The following is a 17,397-nucleotide window of genomic DNA, read 5'->3' on the forward strand; positions in this document are numbered from 1 at the left end:
TGTATTGTGACTTGGGGCTTTTACACTATCTATTCCTCAGGCCCTTCCCCACAGGTGTATTGTGACTTGGGGCTTTTACACTATCTATTCCTCAGGCCCTTCCCTGCAGGTGTATTGGGAACGCAGGGGACTCAGGGGCCCCAGCCCAGGCAGAGCCAGGCTTCTAGTCCTCCCACTGCCTGCAGCAAATTGGCCAACCTGTTCTTTCCTCGTCTATAAAATTCTAGGGGCTGGACTTCACCAGGGGTGGGAGAGGGGGGCGAAGCTTCAGAATTGAGTGTGGTGTCCATTTATAGATACTTATTGGGTGACTCCTGTGTGCTGGCCCTGGGTTCTGTGCTGAGAACATCCAGGAGCCAGGCCGTATGTTTCAAACCCTTGTGGAACTACCTGTAGTGTGTGTTAAAGACAAGTTAAACAAATGACTGCACAAATACATATATAAATCTATGTGGAATCTTGGTGTGACGCTGTTGGATAAGCATTGAACTGCTAACTGTAAGGTCGGTGGTTCAAACTCACCAGCTACTCCTCAGAAACTCTATACAGAGTTGCTATGAGTCGAAACCAACTTGATGGCATTTAACAACAACAACAACAACAACATATGTAAGTAGTGGTAATTGAAAAAGGAAGACAGAGAATTGATGCATTTGAACTGTGGTATTGGCCGAGAATATTGACTAGACTATAGGCTGCCAGAATGAACAGTCTGTCTGAGAAGAAAGAAATCCAGACGCTCTCTCAAAGTGAGGATATCAAGACTTCTTCTTTTTGCTTCCTTTGGTCAGTGAAAATGAGGGACACCCTCAGTGAGATGGACTGGCGTAGTGGCCACAGGAATGGACTCAAACATACCATTGATCATGAATGTGATGCAGGACCTCTGCTCTGCGCAAGGTCACCCTGAGTCCAGCTGCCTTGATGGTAACACATACTGTGCTGTGAGAGAGCATTGCTGAGGGTGGGGAGGGAGCTGCCTCGGACATCCCGGGGATGGGCCTGGGCAGGAGACTGTGGACCTTATTCTCAGGAGCACCTCTGCTCAGGACAGCTGGCCTGGTGACGGGTGTTTTGAGCGAATGTTAGGAGTGTTGGATCTCTAAGCTAGCAGCTCCCATACTAAATTCTGAGATCGGAGCTAAACTTGTCTCTGAAGTTTAGCTATTGGCAAGTTACACCAAGTTTTGTTTGCCATAGTAGCCTGTAACAGAAACACCACCAGGGGTGGCTTTAAAGAACAGACATTCATGTTCTCATAGTTCTGGAAGCTAGAAGTCTAAATTCAGGACATCGGCTATTGGGAAAGGCTCCTTTCTCTGTTGGCTCTGGGGCAGAACCTTGTCTCTTGCAGTTCCTGGTTGCTTGGTAAGCTTCACATTGCATCTCCTTTCTCCCCAGTTTGTATGTGCTTGTTCCTGGATCTGTGCTGCCCTTGGTACAGTGAAAGCTTGGAGAGCTGGAACTCGATGGGGCTGCCTTATTTTTCTGGCTCTTACAAGTTTTCCACTCCCTATTTATTAAGAGTGGTGGTAGTGGTAGTTGTGCACTGTGGAGTCAGTTCTGATTCGTTGTTGTTGTTAGGTGCCATCGAGTCGGTACCGATCCATAGCGACCTTATGCACAGCAGAACAAAACAAAGTCCGATCCTGGGCCAACCTCACTACTATAGCCACACTTGAGTCCATCGATGCTGCCACCTGGCCAATCCATCTCGTTGGGGGTCTTCCTCTTTTTCTCTGACCCTCCATCTTGTTGTTGTTGTTATGTGCTGTGGAGTCGGTTCCGACTCATAGCGACCCTACACAGAGTTTCCGATGCTGTAAATCTTTACGGGAGCAGACCACCTTATCTTTCTCCTGCGGAGCGTCTGGTAGTTTCGAACTGCTGACCTTGTGGTCCGCAGCCCAATTTGTAACCACTACACTACCAGACCCTCCATCTTGCCAAGCTTGATATCCTTTTCCAGCGACTGTACCCACCTGACAATATGTCCAAAGTATGAGAGACGAAGTTTGGCCATCTTGGCCTCTAAGGAGCACTCTGGCTGCACTTTTTCCAAAACAGATCTGTTGGTTCTTTTGGCAGTCCATGGCACTTTTAGTATTCTCCTCCAACACCACAACTCAAAGGTATCAATTCTTCTACCATCTTCCTTATTCACTGTCCAGGCTTCACATAGCTGGCTCATAGTGATTCTGTATATAATTTCCGAGGCTGTAAATCTTTATAGGAGCAGGAAGCCTCATCCTTCTCACACAGCAAGGCTAGTACATTCTAACTGCTGACCTTGTGGTTAGCAGCCTAAGTCATAATCTACTACGTGACCAGAGCTTCTTTGCTATTAAGAATTGCTGTTGTTGTTGTTGTTGTTGTTGTTAAGTGCCGTCCAACCCATAGCCACCCTGTATAGGGTTTCTGAGGAGTGGCTGGTGAGCTTGAATTACTGACCTTGTGGTTCAAATCAACTTTGCAGCCCAGTGAACTAACCCACAGTGCCACACCAGGACTCCATTAATATGACAAAGAACCGTTTCTAAACAGGATGACATCCACAGGTATAGGGGTTTGAATTCCGACACCTATTTGGGGGACACAGTTCAATGTATAATTAACACAGAGAGCTGACACCAATGTGTTTTGCACTCGGCTCTCTTCTGCCCTGGAATGCTGACCTCTGAAGACTGTCAGCCTCTTGCTTAAAAACTGGGGGTCCTGCCCTCTGGAGGAATGCAGTGAGAGAGACCCAAGGTTCACACTGGTCCCTGTGCTTGGACAGGCATACGTGATGGACGCTGACCCTTGTGGCTACTGCCTCATTATCAACAATGTGAACTTCTGCCTCAAGTCGAATCTCAGCACCCGCACTGGCTCCAATATTGACTGTGACAAGTTGCAAAAACGCTTCCGCTTGCTGCATTTCACGGTGGAGGTGAAGTGTGACCTGTCCGCCAAGGTACAGTCCCTGCCTGTGGAGAGGGGTGAGGGACTGGGTGGGGCAGTGTCCTCAAGGAACCCCAAGACGACCCTGATGCTTATAGGACTGTGGATTCAGTGGTGTTACAAGGTCAGGCTCCAGACTAAGATAGACCTCAGATAGGACTGGCTCTCTCAGTTCCATTCTGGGTGACCTCTCTGTGCCTTAACGTCCTTATCTAGGGAGTAGTAGTAATTCCCTCCTCTTAGGTTTGTTGTGGAATCCTGGGGTGACGCTGTGGGTAGATGTGCCAGACTGCAAAGCCGTTTGAACTGAAAGGTCAGTGGTTCAAGCTCACCAGTCGCTCCTTGGAAACCCTATACAGGGTCGCTATGGGTTGGACCCGACTCGACGGCACTTAACAACAACAACAACAGGGTTGTTATGGGGGTTTAAATGAAGATGGCACCTGGTGCCACTTAGACAGCTGTGACTGTCATTCTTCCAGGAGCAGGAAAGGGCTGTGCCCAGGCCTTTGGCTGGGCTGTTTACATGCCCAGCAGGCTAAGAATGGGAACCTGACTCCTCGGCCCTTATCACCCTTCTCTCTCAGGAAATGCTCCTGGCTTTGATGGAGCTGGCACAGAGGGACCACGGTGCCCTAGACTGCTGTGTGGTGGTCATTCTCTCCCATGGCTGTCAGGTAGGTGGGCTCGGGGACGGGAGCCGAGCGGTTGTACAGGATCCTCGCCCCCTCCTGTGTCCCAAACACCGTTGGCTTTGTGAGCCTTGAGCATGGGTCCTGCCCTCTCCCCCATTGTTTGTCTGAGGAGGAGTTGGATGCTTCTTTCTGGGTGGGGTGGTGTTCTTGGGAGAAGCTATCTGGGAGGGGGAGGGAGGAGACAAGCTGTGCTTACGGAGCCCCGACTCCTGGATTGTGTCCAGAGTTCTCAGTTCCTGTCCCCGGCCTCTACTCCCTGCTGGGCACTGGGCCCTCTCTGGACTAGGCCAGTGTTGTGGCCTAGCCCTTCTTTACCCCTTCCTGGGCCTCAGTTTCCTCATCTCTCAAGTTGAGGGGGTTGGCTAGATCAGAAGTCACAAATTAGGGCCTGTAGTCTACTTTTCCCCTCTGCTTTGCACAGTGGCTTCAAAACTGGGTAATATCACACAAAAGCTAGGATTTCTGACTTCCCTTGGGAACAACAAAACAGAACACAAGAGACCTACCTCAGCAGGTGAGCAGCTCACAACGCGACTTCGGCCTGCTGTTGGGGTAGCTATCTCCATGGCCCTTTCTCTCACAGAGGAGCCTCTGGATCGGCAGAAACGCTATCACCTGGGACTCCCAGGCCCCATCCTGGGCCTTCCGGCTCCAAAGCTGTACTTTAACAAGAGCCCTAGGTGATTCTCATGCACGCTAATGTTTAAGGAGAGTGGTTCTCAAAGCTTGTCTTCATGAGAGGCACCTGGAAGACTTGTTAGCGCAGAGATTGTTGGTTCCCACTGCCAGCAGGAGGTGTGGGGTGGGCCCAGCAATTTGCATTTCCTACAAGTTCTCGGGTGATGTTGGTGCTGCTGGTCCAGGGACCCACTCTGAGAAACTCTGGTCCCGAAGGAGCCACCTGGCATCCTCTAGCTGAGTAGTCCTATCAGCTCCTGTCTCATCTGGCCCCTAGAGGCACTGAGTTTAAGACTCCCGCAGTGGATTCTGACCAGAGCCCTTCCAAGCAACCATTTGCCCCCAGCTGGGATGCTAGGCTCCCATAAAGCCCCAGAAGGCTGTTGGATTCCTACCCCAACTTCTTGGTTGTATTATCAGGATTTTTGGTTTTCTAGGCCACTCACCGCCAGTTCCCGGGAGCTGTCTATGGCACAGATGGGTGTCCTGTGGCCATCGAGAGAATTGTGAACCTCTTCAATGGGACCGGCTGCCCCAGCCTGGGAGGAAAGCCCAAGCTCTTTTTCATCCAGGCCTGTGGTGGGGGTAAGCAGCAACTCTGCCTCTCTGCAGGTGAATCCAGCGGGGAAGGAGCTGCCACCAGCTTCCTTCTCCATCCAGACCTTCACTGGGTCTGTAGGCCGCTAGAGGGTCCTACATGGAGTCATGGTGGGCCACAGGGCCTGACCTCGATCTAGCTAGAGTATTTTTGTCCGCTCTTCTGAAGCTGATCGTCTTCTGAGATCCTGGGTGTTGTAAACGATTAATGCTCTTTCTGCTAACAAAAAGGTTGGCAGTTTGAGTCCACCAGAGGTGTCTTAAGAAGAAAGGGCTGGCAATCTACGTCTAAAAATCAGCCACCTACAGAGCACAGTTCTACTCGGGTGCATGTGAGATCACCAGGAATCGGAGAGCTGACGTGATAGCAGCTGGCTGGATGTTTTGATTTTGGTCTTCTGTGCCATTTGCAGTAGTTTCATGGGTTCATTCAATTACAAGATGGGGCCAAACAAAGCAGAGGAGAGAAGAAAACTGTGTTTTTATTTTCCTCGTCATCTTTTTTCCCAAAGGGAGGTTCTAGCTGTACTTCAAAGAGAGCCAAAAGAATTGAATTATTGGCCTTTGAATTCGTTAGGGCCCAGCTCCTGGCGATTTGAGGGCTATTTAAGGATTGTTTGTATAGTCTTCCCATATATTGACTTTGGACCTCATTTCTACTTCCCTTTCTTGATTATGTTTAAAAAATTAACAGGGTAAGGGGAAAAGAGAGAAACATTGTAATTCTTGGTGTTGTGGAACATTAGAGTGGAAGCTGAGAACAGTCCCAGCAAATCCTTTGGTGGTGCAGTGGCTAAAGGCTCAGTTGTTTAAGGCAAAGGTCGGTGGTTCGAAACCACCAGCCACCCCACTGGAGCAAGCTGAGGCAATCTGCTTCTGTGAAGAGGACAACCTTGGAAGCCCTGTGGGGCAGTTCCGCTCTGTCCTATAGGGTTTCTATGAGTTGGAATCGACTTGATGTCCTAAGCTCCTCAAGGGTTGGATGCCTGAATGATGTAGCTGCTCCCGGCCTCTTGGTCCACTCTCCCAGAGAATGAGGAGAACTGGGCAGTGCTATATGCCAGTATTTTCGCAGCACTTTCTCCTTGAGTTGAGAAGGCCCATTACACAGCCAGCTCTTTGAGGGGTACAGGCCTGTGTGCGCCCCAGCCCAGCACAGAGCTCCTAGGAAGGGTGTATCTATTGTGGATTCTAATTATTTGAATTTGAAATAGAACCATATAAAAATAATCTATTGGACCACAAAGTCAGAGGTTCACTCCTCGGAAACCCTATACAGGGTTGCTATGGGTTGGAAGTGACTTGACGGCACATCACAACAACATGAACAAAACTTATAGACGCTCTTCCTCCCATTAAGGAGCACAAGAGACACAATGGTTAAGTGCTTGGCTGCTAATTGAAAGGTTGGTGGTTCAAACCCACCTAATGACTCCTGAGGGAGCATGACTTCGTAATCTACTCCTGTAAATGTTGTTGTTGTTGTTCAGTGCCATCAAGTCAGGTCCAACTCACAGCAACCCTGTATAGGCTTTCCAAGAAGTGGCTGGTGAGTTTGAATCACTGACCTCGTGGTTTAGTGAGTTATCCCACACCAGGACTCTCCTGTAAATAGTACAGCCTAGAAACCCTTAAAGGGGGGGCGGGGGGGAGGGTGCTTTCTGCTCTGTCACATGGGGTGGGTATGAGTTGGAAATCATCTCGGCAACTAACAACAAGCCCTCTTCTCTTCCTTCTGCTCCCCCTCCCCTCAACACACACACAAACTCACTGGGAACAGCAAGATTTGAAAGTTGGAATACAAATTAAGACACCACCTTTGTTGTTGTTGTTAAGTGCCATTGAGTCGGGTCCGACCCATAGCGACCCTATACAGGGTTTCCTGCGGAGCGACCTTAAGGTTCACAGCCCGATTCATAACCACTACGCTACCAGAGCTCCTTTAGAGTTGGTTAAACTGCATTTCCGGCTTTGGCCCAGCAGGCGGTGTGACTGCGTATTAACCATTGTCGCCACACGGTGGTGCTACTTCACCTGGAGAAGAGCGATCTGCCCACTTTCTCTGTCAGGGCGTCCTGTCATTTATCTGTCTCAGAAGGTCTGCCCCAGATCATGATGACTTTTGTGTTGCTGTTTTTAAAGTCACTGTTGTTATTTAAAAAGATGAAAAAACCTTATCCACCCCTTCCTCAAGAGGCCATGCGAGCCTCAGGGCTGAAAAACCTGCACCTGAATTTGGTATGGAATGTCCTTGTGTTACAAAGCATGGTCAAAGCCTAGCAGCTGCCTCCAATGATGAGCTACTAATTTGGGGGCAATCCCTTTTCAAAAGCCTGGAGGTCATAAGGAGAAGACAGAACACCACAACCGTGTGCTACCACAATTGTGGACTTTCTCTTCTGGGAAGATGCCTGATGGGGAGCTTTGAATAAACTAGGCTCTTTAAGATAAAATTTCTGCTAAATGCATTGCACTGTAGGCTAGGCCTTCACATCTGATTTGTAGAATGAGGAGTGGCACATGAATGAAGCCTTAGCTCACACACCTAACCCACTATCTCTTTTTTTCTGTATGCCCCTCTGGTCCCGTGGTCCCATCTCCTTTTTCCACTGGCAGTTGCACTGCTTGCCTCTGTCCCTTCTTCAGGCATTTCTCATCTGCCCTGGCCCCAGGATGTCCAGACAGACCCACCCAGAATCCCAGACTCATATCTGGGACCCCTCTTCCCCATCCACTCAGGTCATTCCCAGGACCTCCAGCAGCTTCCAGAATCCCTACCAAGAAAGCAACTAGAAGTGATGAATTGAGAAAGTTGGCAGATGTGAAAGCTTTCACAGATCTAAGAAGGTCCCACTGCAGGATCGGGGTATCCATGAGATGCAGCAGGATGCTTCAGAAGCTGGACAGTCTTGGTCCCTGCACATTGGTTGAAAGAAAGCTGACAAATGACCTGCAGTTTCAGGACCTCAGCCCTCCAGGGTGAGAGGTCAATATATGTTGGCAGTTACTACTATAAGGTACCCTGGGGCACATGGTTAAACACTCAATTACAAACCGAAAGGTAACCAAAAGATAGGTGATCTGAATCCACCTGATGGATTTCTGGTGTGATGCTGTAGGATCAGCACTGGACTGCTAACCCCAAGGTTGATGGTTCAAATCTACCAGCCGCTCCTTGGAAACCCAATACAGGGTCACTAGGAGTCAGAACTGTCTCAGCGGCATTTATCAACAAGTGGACCCATGGTAGAAAAGACCTGGTGAGTTGTCCCCATAAAGACTGTGATTGTGAAGTGCCATTGAGTCGGTTCCAACCCATAGCCACCTTGGTGCAGCTGGTGAGCTTGAACCACCGACCTTGTGATTCAAACCAACTTTGCAGTCCAGCGCATTAACCCACAGCACCACAGCCTACAGACCTGTATGGGGCAGTTCTACCCTGTCACAAAGGGTTGCTACGAGTCGGAATTGACCCAAACTCACAGAACAATCACAACTGCTGTTATTGAAGCCCCTAGGTGGTGTAAGTGGTTAATGCGCTTGGCTGCTAACGGAAAGGCTGAAGGTTCAAGTCCTCCCAGGAGTCCCTTAAGTAAGGCTCAGCAGTGTACTTCTGAAAAATCAGCCCCTGGAAGCCCGAGAGAGCACAGCTCTACTTGGACACATAGGGAGTTGCCATGGGTCAGAGTTGGCTCCATGGTAACTGGTGGTGGTATTATGGAGGGGAGCCCAGAACAGCCTCTGTCCCTCCAGATGGCCCTGAGTGCTCCTGGGTGCCTGTGGCCTCCCTCTGTCCTTGCTGTTTCCCATCTTGGATCTAGACCAGGGGCCTGCCCAACACCTGCCATTTCTCCCACCGAGACTGTTCTCCCTTCACACCTGACTAGAACCTGGGTCACCAGAACCGCCCAGAAAGACTTCCCTCAGGAGCCCTGCCTGACGGAACCACTCCCACCCCTGCCTTCTTTTTTTTTTTTAATTTTGTCACTTGAACAGTAGCTTTACATTCATCCTATCTTATTCTATCTTATTTCGTTTCCCACTCCATCTTTCCATGTCATGGTCTCTGCCTTCATCTCCATCTCTGGCATCACTGCTTCTCTGGATATGGTCCTGCACTTCGCTTTTCTCCCTTGATGGTTCCAGGGACCTCTGCTCCTGGACTAAAAAATAAATCACTCCCCTCCTTTTGTTATAAAATGTCTACCTTTACCTTTCCAACACTCACAGTCAGTCCTGATAGCAGTCATTCATTCCCTATTGAACCACAAGAGTCTTATCCCCATCTCTTTTCATCAGCCCCATCCAGCAGGTTGGAAACCAATCAGTGGAGATTCTACCTTTCCCCACACCCTCTGGAACTAGGTTCCCTGCTGAAAGCTTGTAAGCGAGTCACTTCTTGCCTTTGTAGACCCCCCATTTCAGATAGCCAATGTCCAAGTTGCCCATTTCTGTCAACCCTGTGTACCAAGGGGGTGGGAATGACCCTGGCTGTAAAGATTTGTTCCCTTCTTTGACCTACTGCATCAACAAGCATAGGTTAGGTTCATCAAATTGTAGCAGATTACTCTTTTTTTCCTCTTCTTTCTTTCTCTTGTCGAGTTCTGATCATCCAGCCATTGAAGCCAAGTAAAGTGGGTACTATCTGCAAGTATGGGTGTTCTTGTGTATCTCCCCTCACTTCATATCAGCGGGACACTTCACACTCCACTCGCTCTGGTCCTCTGTGGCCATGTCCCTGTCCCTGGGCCTAGGAGTCCCCAGGTCTTGTCATACTGCTGGTTAACCAGGCCCTACCTTCTTTTTACTGGAGCTCTTTTTAGCTGCTTGTTTTCCATGGCCCCCCTTTAGTACCCCACAGTGTAACTAGTGCCATGGTTGTCTTTGGGGTGGTGTCTAGATGACTGTGTTTGGTTTCGTTTGAGATTTAATATCCAGTGGTAGTGAAGAGGCCATAAATGGTGGCTAAAAACAACCAACTAGAAAATACCCAATGTAGGTATTAAAGTCTTGAGACCAAAAGTAGTTTGTGTTCACACTGTGTGGCCCAAGTTCTGCCCTGACCCTGCTATTGTCTTGGAACTGCTGCTGCTTTTGGGGAGTTTGAATACTGAAACTTAAAAGACAGAAAAGATGACAACTTAAAAAGTAAAGAAATAAAAACCGCCAGCATACCAGAACCTTACTAGGCATGTCATTTTGCATCTGACTGTTGGTCCAGGCCCATGGAGCCAACTCTGACCCATGGCAACTCCCTATGTGTCCAAGTACAACTGTGCTCTCTCGGGCTTCCAGGGGCTGATTTTTCAGAAGTACACTGCTGAGCTGTACTTAAGGGACTCCTGGGAGGACTTGAACCTTCAGCCTTTCAGTCTGCTTCTCTCATTTCCCATTATCCTGTAAGCATTTTTCCACATCTGCATAGTCTTTGGAATCACAAGTTCAAATCACTTGATAATAAAAGAAATAGATTTCATTTCAGTATTATGCACTAAAGTACCAAACTATTTCCCGAACATTAGTCATTTAGGTGATGCCCAGTTTTTGGCTAACACAACCACAAATGTCTTTATACATCTAGAGCTTTTGGCCTCCATGGAATTGTTTCCTTAGGGTATATTTCCAGGAGTGGAATTACTAGGCCAGAAGGGTAAACATCCCCATGGATCCTGTTACTTGTGACTTTGTGTCATTATTTAGCACGCTTCTCATGCCTCCTTTGATTCTGAGATAGCGTTAAGAAATATAAGCAAGAGACCCCAGTTTGATTCTTATCCAGTGCATCTTGTGCACAGCTATCACCTATCTGTCTGTGGAGGCCTGTGTGTTGCTAGGATGCTGAACAGGTTTCAGGTGAGCTTTTAGACTAAGACTAGGAAGAAAGTCCTGGTGATCTACTTCTGAACCTCAGCTAGAGAAACTCCTGTGGATTACAAGGGTCCAATCTTCAGCTGATCACGGGTATAGTGTAGGGCTGGGCAGGGTTATGTTCCATGGTGCATGTGATTGCTATTAAGTCAGGGGTCAACTTAATAGCAGCTAGCAACAAGAAAACCAAATGATGTAGTGGAACAAAATAGAGAGGAAATCTAAGGAAAGAAGAGTAAGTTTGTACTCAGAAATATGTATGGCGAGGTCTTATATACCTGCTAGCATTGCCCTTCAAATGTGTCTTTGCAGCTGAGGCCAGATAAGACCCCTCATAAAACCCACCATGGCCTTCATAAGACAGAAGCCACATTTTTCAGGAGAAACAGCCTTGGTTTTGCAACCTAAGAAATGTCCCCCCTTGGTTATCATGAAAGATATACTGTGGTTGGTAGGTGCTGTTGACTTGGTTCTGATTCATAGAGACCCCATGTGGCAGAAGTGAACCGCCCCATAGGGTTTTCTTGGCTGTAGTCTTTATGGGAGCTGACTGCCAGCTCTTTCTCCAGAGATGCCGCTGGATGGGCTTGAACCACCAACCTTTCAGCTGAGTGCTTAACTGTCATGTTACCAGGGCTCCTTTGCATAAAGGGAAACTATGTGGTATAGGGAGCATTCTCCTTGCTGTATTTCCACCAAAAGAGAGAGAGGGATGAGCTTTTTTGTGGCTCTTTTTTTATACAATTCTCAATGGAGATTGAGGACATACAGCCTTTTCAGTTTGGGCTTGTAAACCCTGAGATGGAAGAACCCATCTCTTTTTCCCCTCAAGCCTCTCTATCTGTGTGTGGACATGTGTGTGTGTTCATCATCCTGTCATAAACCAAGATTTCAAAAGAAGGCTCAGGAGTGACCTGTGGGAAATCCTCACGCTGCCATTGTTGTTGTTGTTGTTAAGTGCCGTCGAGTCGGTTCCGACCCATAGCGACCCTGTACACGCTGCCATAGTAAGAGGAAAAAGCACAATGAGTTGAGTCTGCCATGTGTTACTAACCAGGTGAAAACAAGCAGAGAGAAGACCGGAAGGAGCTGAGCAGACCGTCAGCAGCCATCATCGTCTTTGCAGCAGTGCGACGATGAATGGGTTTCGTTTCAATTTGCTCCTAATTCTGACGTTGACACTGAATGTGTGATGGCGGAAAAGGAGCTGTAAATGTGGTTGGTTTAAAACAGCACCCCCTACAAAATGACCAATGTAGGCATAACACGTGACTCCTGAGCGCAAAAGTCGTTCAATGCTCATTTAAAAACCAAGAAAGTCGCTGTTGTTAAGTGCTGTTGAGTCAGGTCTGACTCATTGCAACCCAGTATAGGGTTTCTGAAGGGCGGCTGCTGAGTTAGAACTATCAACCTTGCAGTTAGCACCAGTGCTTATCCTACAGCGCCACACAAGGACTCAGTAGTAGCAACTGCTAACATCTGCTGTGTGGTGTTCCAGATTTTTCTTCCTTTCTATTATGTATCTGTAATATATATGCCAAATGGTCCATACTCTTACAGACTGTCCTGTAACTTGTTTCGGTAAAATTTTTGCTTTCTTCTTTTTCTCCATCCAATTTTATTTAATGAGCATTGTATTAGTTTCGTAGAGCTGTTATAACAAAATGCTACGAATTGGCAGGCTTCCAAGACCTGAAGCCTACTGTCTCACCATCTGGAGGCTAGTTGTCTGAATTACAGGCTGGATTTTGTCCGTCCAGAGGCTCTGGAGAAAGATCCTTTGTATCTCTTTCAGCTTCTGGTAGCTGTGGGTGTTTCTCGGCTTGTAGCTGTATCTTCTTGCCCCCTGAGTGTCTCGCTTCTCTTCTTTTTTAAGGACACCACAATGATTAGATTAGAACCCACCCCACTCCAGTGCTTACCATGTTAACTGATAACACCTTTAAAAAACACCTATTTCCCTCCAAAAAAGGTCACATTCACAGGTGTAGGGGTTAGGACTTCAACATACTTTGAGGAGGGGACACAATTCAATCCATAAACACATGTGATACTTTATCATATAAAGACGTAAAGCTCTGTTTTCTGTTTTCTGTCATGTCTGCCCGACTTGGAGGCCCTGGCACCAGAGAAAATCAGACTGTTCTTAGACTGCAGACAGGCTAGATGGCGCCAAGAATCGAGGAAAGGAGCTCTGGTCTATGTTTCGGTGACAGGTTGATGTTTCTTTCTACTTCCTGCAGAGCAGAAAGACCGTGGGTTTGCGGTGGCCTCTGCTTCTCTCAAAGACAGCGCATCTGGCAGTAACACTGAGTCAGATGCTGCCCCATTCCAGGAAAGTCCAGGGGATTCTGACCAGCCGGATGCCGTGGCTAGTTTGCCCACACCCAGTGACATCTTTGTGTCTTACTCCACATTCCCAGGTGAGTGGCCAGAAGACTTGCCCTCCTACCCGTCCTGTGGTGGCTAAGAAGAGACCTGGTTCTACCTCTGGCCACCTGTGTGACTGAGCCCAGCCCAGGGAGAGGCAAGGTGGCTGCCTGTGGAGTGACGTTGAAAGAGGCAGGCGCTCTTAGTTCATGCACTTCACCTGCCTCACCCTGGGCCTTGCCCTGCCTCACTCAGCCTCCTCATCTTTAAAATGGGGCACTAGCCTGTGAATTCATTGAAAATAAGCCTATTATTTTTTTCTGATTCATAAAATTAAAAAAAATATATATTGTTCTAAATTTCAGTTTATAAGCAGGGGAACCTATATATATATATATAGAGAGAGAGAGAGAGAGAGAGCTCTGGTAGCGTAGTGGTTACGAATCGGGCTGTGAACCTTAAGGTCAGCGGTTCGAAACTACCAGCTGCTCCACGGGAGAAAGATCAGGCTTTCTACTCCCGTAAAGATTTACACCCTCGGAAACCCTGTACAGGGTCGCTATGGGTCGGAACCGACTCGACGGCACTTAACAACAACAACAACATATATATATATATATATAGTTGTTGTTTTAAGTTCTTTACTGTGTATTGGAAACTTCCCAGACCATATGATAAAAAGTATTTGAAATCTTTTTTATTTATTTATTTTTCTCCATGAACTTGAATGGGGAAAATGTACTGATTTTCATTAAAACAATACATTGGGAGCCTTCCATCCTTGTGATACAAAGAGAAATAAAAAAATATATGTGAATAAAAAATAAAAAGAAAGTCCTGTCGATCTGTTTCTGTCAAGCTCCCAGCCATGGACAACCTCGAAAGCAGTTCTCCCCTGCAATGCATGACGCTGGGTCGTGAGTCTAATTTGGCTTTGACGGCAGTAGGTGTTTTGATTTTTTTTTTTTTTTTTGTAGTGGACCATATAAGAATTTGACATGAAAAATAAGTAAATAAATAAAATGGGGAAAGAACTGTATCCCAGGGGTTGTCTTGGAGGTTAAACTAGGTGGCTGGCACCTATGGGAGAGCCACCTGTCTTTCCTAAACAGTGGTTTCCTGGCTGGGAAGATGGGAACCATAACCAAAGGCGCCAAGTGGCTGTGAGGATGGACTCGGACCACTGAGTAGACAGAGCCACAACGATGTGGACTGCCACTGCTAGATGTGAGACGGTGGGCGCTGACCCGTGGGGCCTGGGCCCATTGACAAGGTCCCGACTTTCTCATCCCTAAGGTTTTGTCTCCTGGAGGGACACCAAAAATGGCTCCTGGTATGTTGAGACACTGGACCACATCTTTAAGCAGTGGGCGGCCTCTGAAGATCTGCAGATCCTCCTCCTCAGGGTGAGACCTGTCTTCCTGTGAGAAGGGGTGCATGCTGGGAGTGGGGTGTCCTCCTCAGGGTGAGGCCTGTATCCCTGTGGGACAGGGTCCATGCTGGGAGTGGGGTGTCCTCCTCAGGGTGAGGCCTGTCTTCCTATAGTGGGGGTACACACTGGGAGTGGGGTGTTCTCCTCAGTGTGTGGCCTGTCTTCCTGTGGGAGGGGGTACACACTGGGAGTAGGGTGTCCTCCTCAGGGTGAGGCCTGTCTTCCTGTGAGAGGGGGTGCATGCTGGGAGTGGGGTGTCCTCCTTAGGGTGAGGCCTGTCTTCCTATAGTGGGGGTACACACTGGGAGTGGGGTGTTCTCCTCAGTGTGAGGCCTGTCTTCCTATGGGAGGGGGTATACACTGCGAGTAGGGTGTCCTCCTCAGTGTGAGGCCTGTCTTCCTGTGGGAGGGGGGTACACGCTGGGAGTGGGGTGTCCTCAGGGTGAGGCCTGTCTTCCTGTAGTGGGGGTGCATGCTGGAAGTGGGGTACCCTCCTCAGGGTGAGGCCTGTCTTCCTACAGGCAGGAGTGCATCCTAGGAGCAGGGTGTCCTCCTCAGGGTAGGTTGGCAGGGGGTGGGGGGCTAGCAGGGTAGTGGCTCAACATGAAGAAGCACGACAGTTCAAACATAAAAGACAGTAAAAACCCCATCTGCTTCTGTACCCTGATTTGCCATGAGAGTCTGTCTTCTTAATATGAGATGGAACACCTAAGGTGACATTTTGCCTCTGGGATCTCCAGGATTGTGATTCCTACTACCTCCTCTGAAGCCCACAGGGCCAGGCTGGAATGGCTCCATGGTCATGCATGGCTCCCAGGAAGGGTGGGGCCATCCTGGCACCCTCTCCCCATTGTGTCATGGACTGTTGATCCTCGTGGCTCCCCTGTTAGTAGACTTTCTCTCAGAAAGCCTCCTGGAAGACTGCAGCAGGAGTGTTGATAGAGCCCCAGCGCCTCCTATGTAAAAACCCCACTCTAAGCCGTTGCCTCCACCAGGGGTCTAGAGCCTCACCCTTGCCTTTGGACATTAGCATTCAAGGTTCCCTCCTGCTTTGCGCAGGTATTTCCTGCCACAGGACAGGATGGGCTGATGGGTTAGAATCCGGGGGAGGCTCTGATTCTTTGCTGAGCAGAGCAGAGGAGAGAAAAAGAGCAAGTGTAGGGCCACAGCTGGTACAACTCCAAGGGGGCACCACGAGCCGTGAGCCTGGGCCCAGAGGGCAGGGGACAGGGCCGTTGGGGCCAGACAGGTATTCTGCTTCTGGTCCTGATCTCACCTCCTGTCTTCTCTTCACTCAAACCTGTGGATTTGAACTTGGTGAAACATTTTCTATTGTTGTCAGATCTATTTAACATAAAAATGAACATTCTGACCATTTTTTAAGTATAATTTTAGGAGTTTTGAATTTCAAAAATTTTTTAATTCTTTAAACTCTCCAGTACAACAGTTATAGGTATGACTTTTGTTTCTTGAAACATTCACCAACACAACTTCCACATTTACAATTCGGTGACCTAGCTGACAATTTTCATGCTGTGCCACTGTTCTTACTGTCCTTTCCAGATCATTCCACCACTATCAATATAAACTCACTGGGTCCTAAACCAAAAACTTCCCATTCACCCCAAGACCACTGTCAACTCATAGCAACCCTATAGGACAAAACAGACTGGAAATCAGACAGCTTCATCTTATTCTCACAGAGCAGCTGGTGGATTTGAACCACTGACCTTGTGGTTAGCAATCCACTACAGGGCTCCTTCCTTCTCCCAGTTGTTGTTGTTGTTGTTGTTAAGTGCTGGTGAGTAGGTTCCGACTCATCAAAACCCTTTATAGGGTTTCCGAGGCTGTACATCTTTGTGGGAGCAGAAAGCCTCATCTTTCTCCCACAGAGCAGCTGGTGGGCTCGAACTGCTGACCTTGTGGATTGCAGTTCAGTTTTTATCCTACAGAGCCACCTCTCCCCGTTTTGCTCTGTTACTGTTAAGTACCATCGAGTCCGTTCTGACTCACAGCAAGCCTGTATAAGGTTTCCTAGGAGCGGCTGGTGGGTTTGAACTGTCAACCTTGTGGTTAGCAGGCCAGTGCTGACCCTGCAGCATCACACCTGGATTATGTTTTACTCTATAAACTGTAATTTCTTGAACATTCTTTGCAGCCCGTTTGTGAATTTTTAGTCAACTACGAGAACTCACAGACCCCTTGTGTTTGTGTCTTCACAGGTGGCAAATGCTGTTTCAGAGAAAGGGATTTACAAACAGATGCCAGGTTGTTTCAACTTCCTTCGGAAAAGACTTTTCTTTAAAACTTAATGTGGCTTGGGCCCCTACCTTCCCACTTCAGGCCTGGCTGTCCCTGGGATTGTGGCTGTCACTCTCAAGGGTCTCCTAGCGTGTGGAATGGCTTCCAAATTAGACTCAAAGGATGGACAAGCAGTGGAGGAAGAGGAGTTGAGGGTACCATGGCCCATGAACCTGTGCTTGAGGCACAGCAGTGTTTCTCAACCTTGACCCTATGAGCATTTGGGGCCAGATACTTCTTTGTGGTGGCAAGCTGTCTTGTGCACTGTACGGTAGCTAGCAACATCCCTGACCTCCACCCATTAGCTGCCAGTAGAGTTTTCCCATGTAGTAACAACCAAAAATGTCTCCACACATCACCAAATGTCCCCTAGGGGGATGGGAATGGGGTGGTAAAGTTTGCCTCTGCTAGAGAACTAAGTTTTTGACAACTTAAGAAACCAGTGTCTTCGATCAGCAGGCTTGGTGCTACTGGAGTCTGAAGAACTTTAATCTGTGAATTCTAAATGATGTT

General features: G+C 48.2%; 1 protein-coding gene across 1 annotated transcript in view; it reads left to right on the plus strand.

Moving 5' to 3' along the window:
- Nucleotides 1-16,895, plus strand: part of CASP9 (caspase 9, apoptosis-related cysteine peptidase) — a 25,208-nt gene extending 8,313 nt beyond the window's left edge. The window contains exons 4-9 of the mRNA XM_006866419.1: nucleotides 2,780-2,956; nucleotides 3,531-3,620; nucleotides 4,754-4,901; nucleotides 13,025-13,204; nucleotides 14,448-14,557; nucleotides 16,806-16,895. Of these exons, the coding sequence (XP_006866481.1) occupies nucleotides 2,780-2,956; nucleotides 3,531-3,620; nucleotides 4,754-4,901; nucleotides 13,025-13,204; nucleotides 14,448-14,557; nucleotides 16,806-16,895 (795 nt within the window). The remainder of the gene's footprint in view (nucleotides 1-2,779; nucleotides 2,957-3,530; nucleotides 3,621-4,753; nucleotides 4,902-13,024; nucleotides 13,205-14,447; nucleotides 14,558-16,805) is intronic.
- The last annotated feature ends 502 nt before the right edge of the window (nucleotides 16,896-17,397 follow it).

The sequence above is a fragment of the Chrysochloris asiatica genome, unplaced genomic scaffold, assembly GCF_000296735.1.
Source record: "Chrysochloris asiatica unplaced genomic scaffold, ChrAsi1.0 scaffold00090, whole genome shotgun sequence".
NCBI lineage: Eukaryota > Metazoa > Chordata > Mammalia > Afrosoricida > Chrysochloridae > Chrysochloris > Chrysochloris asiatica.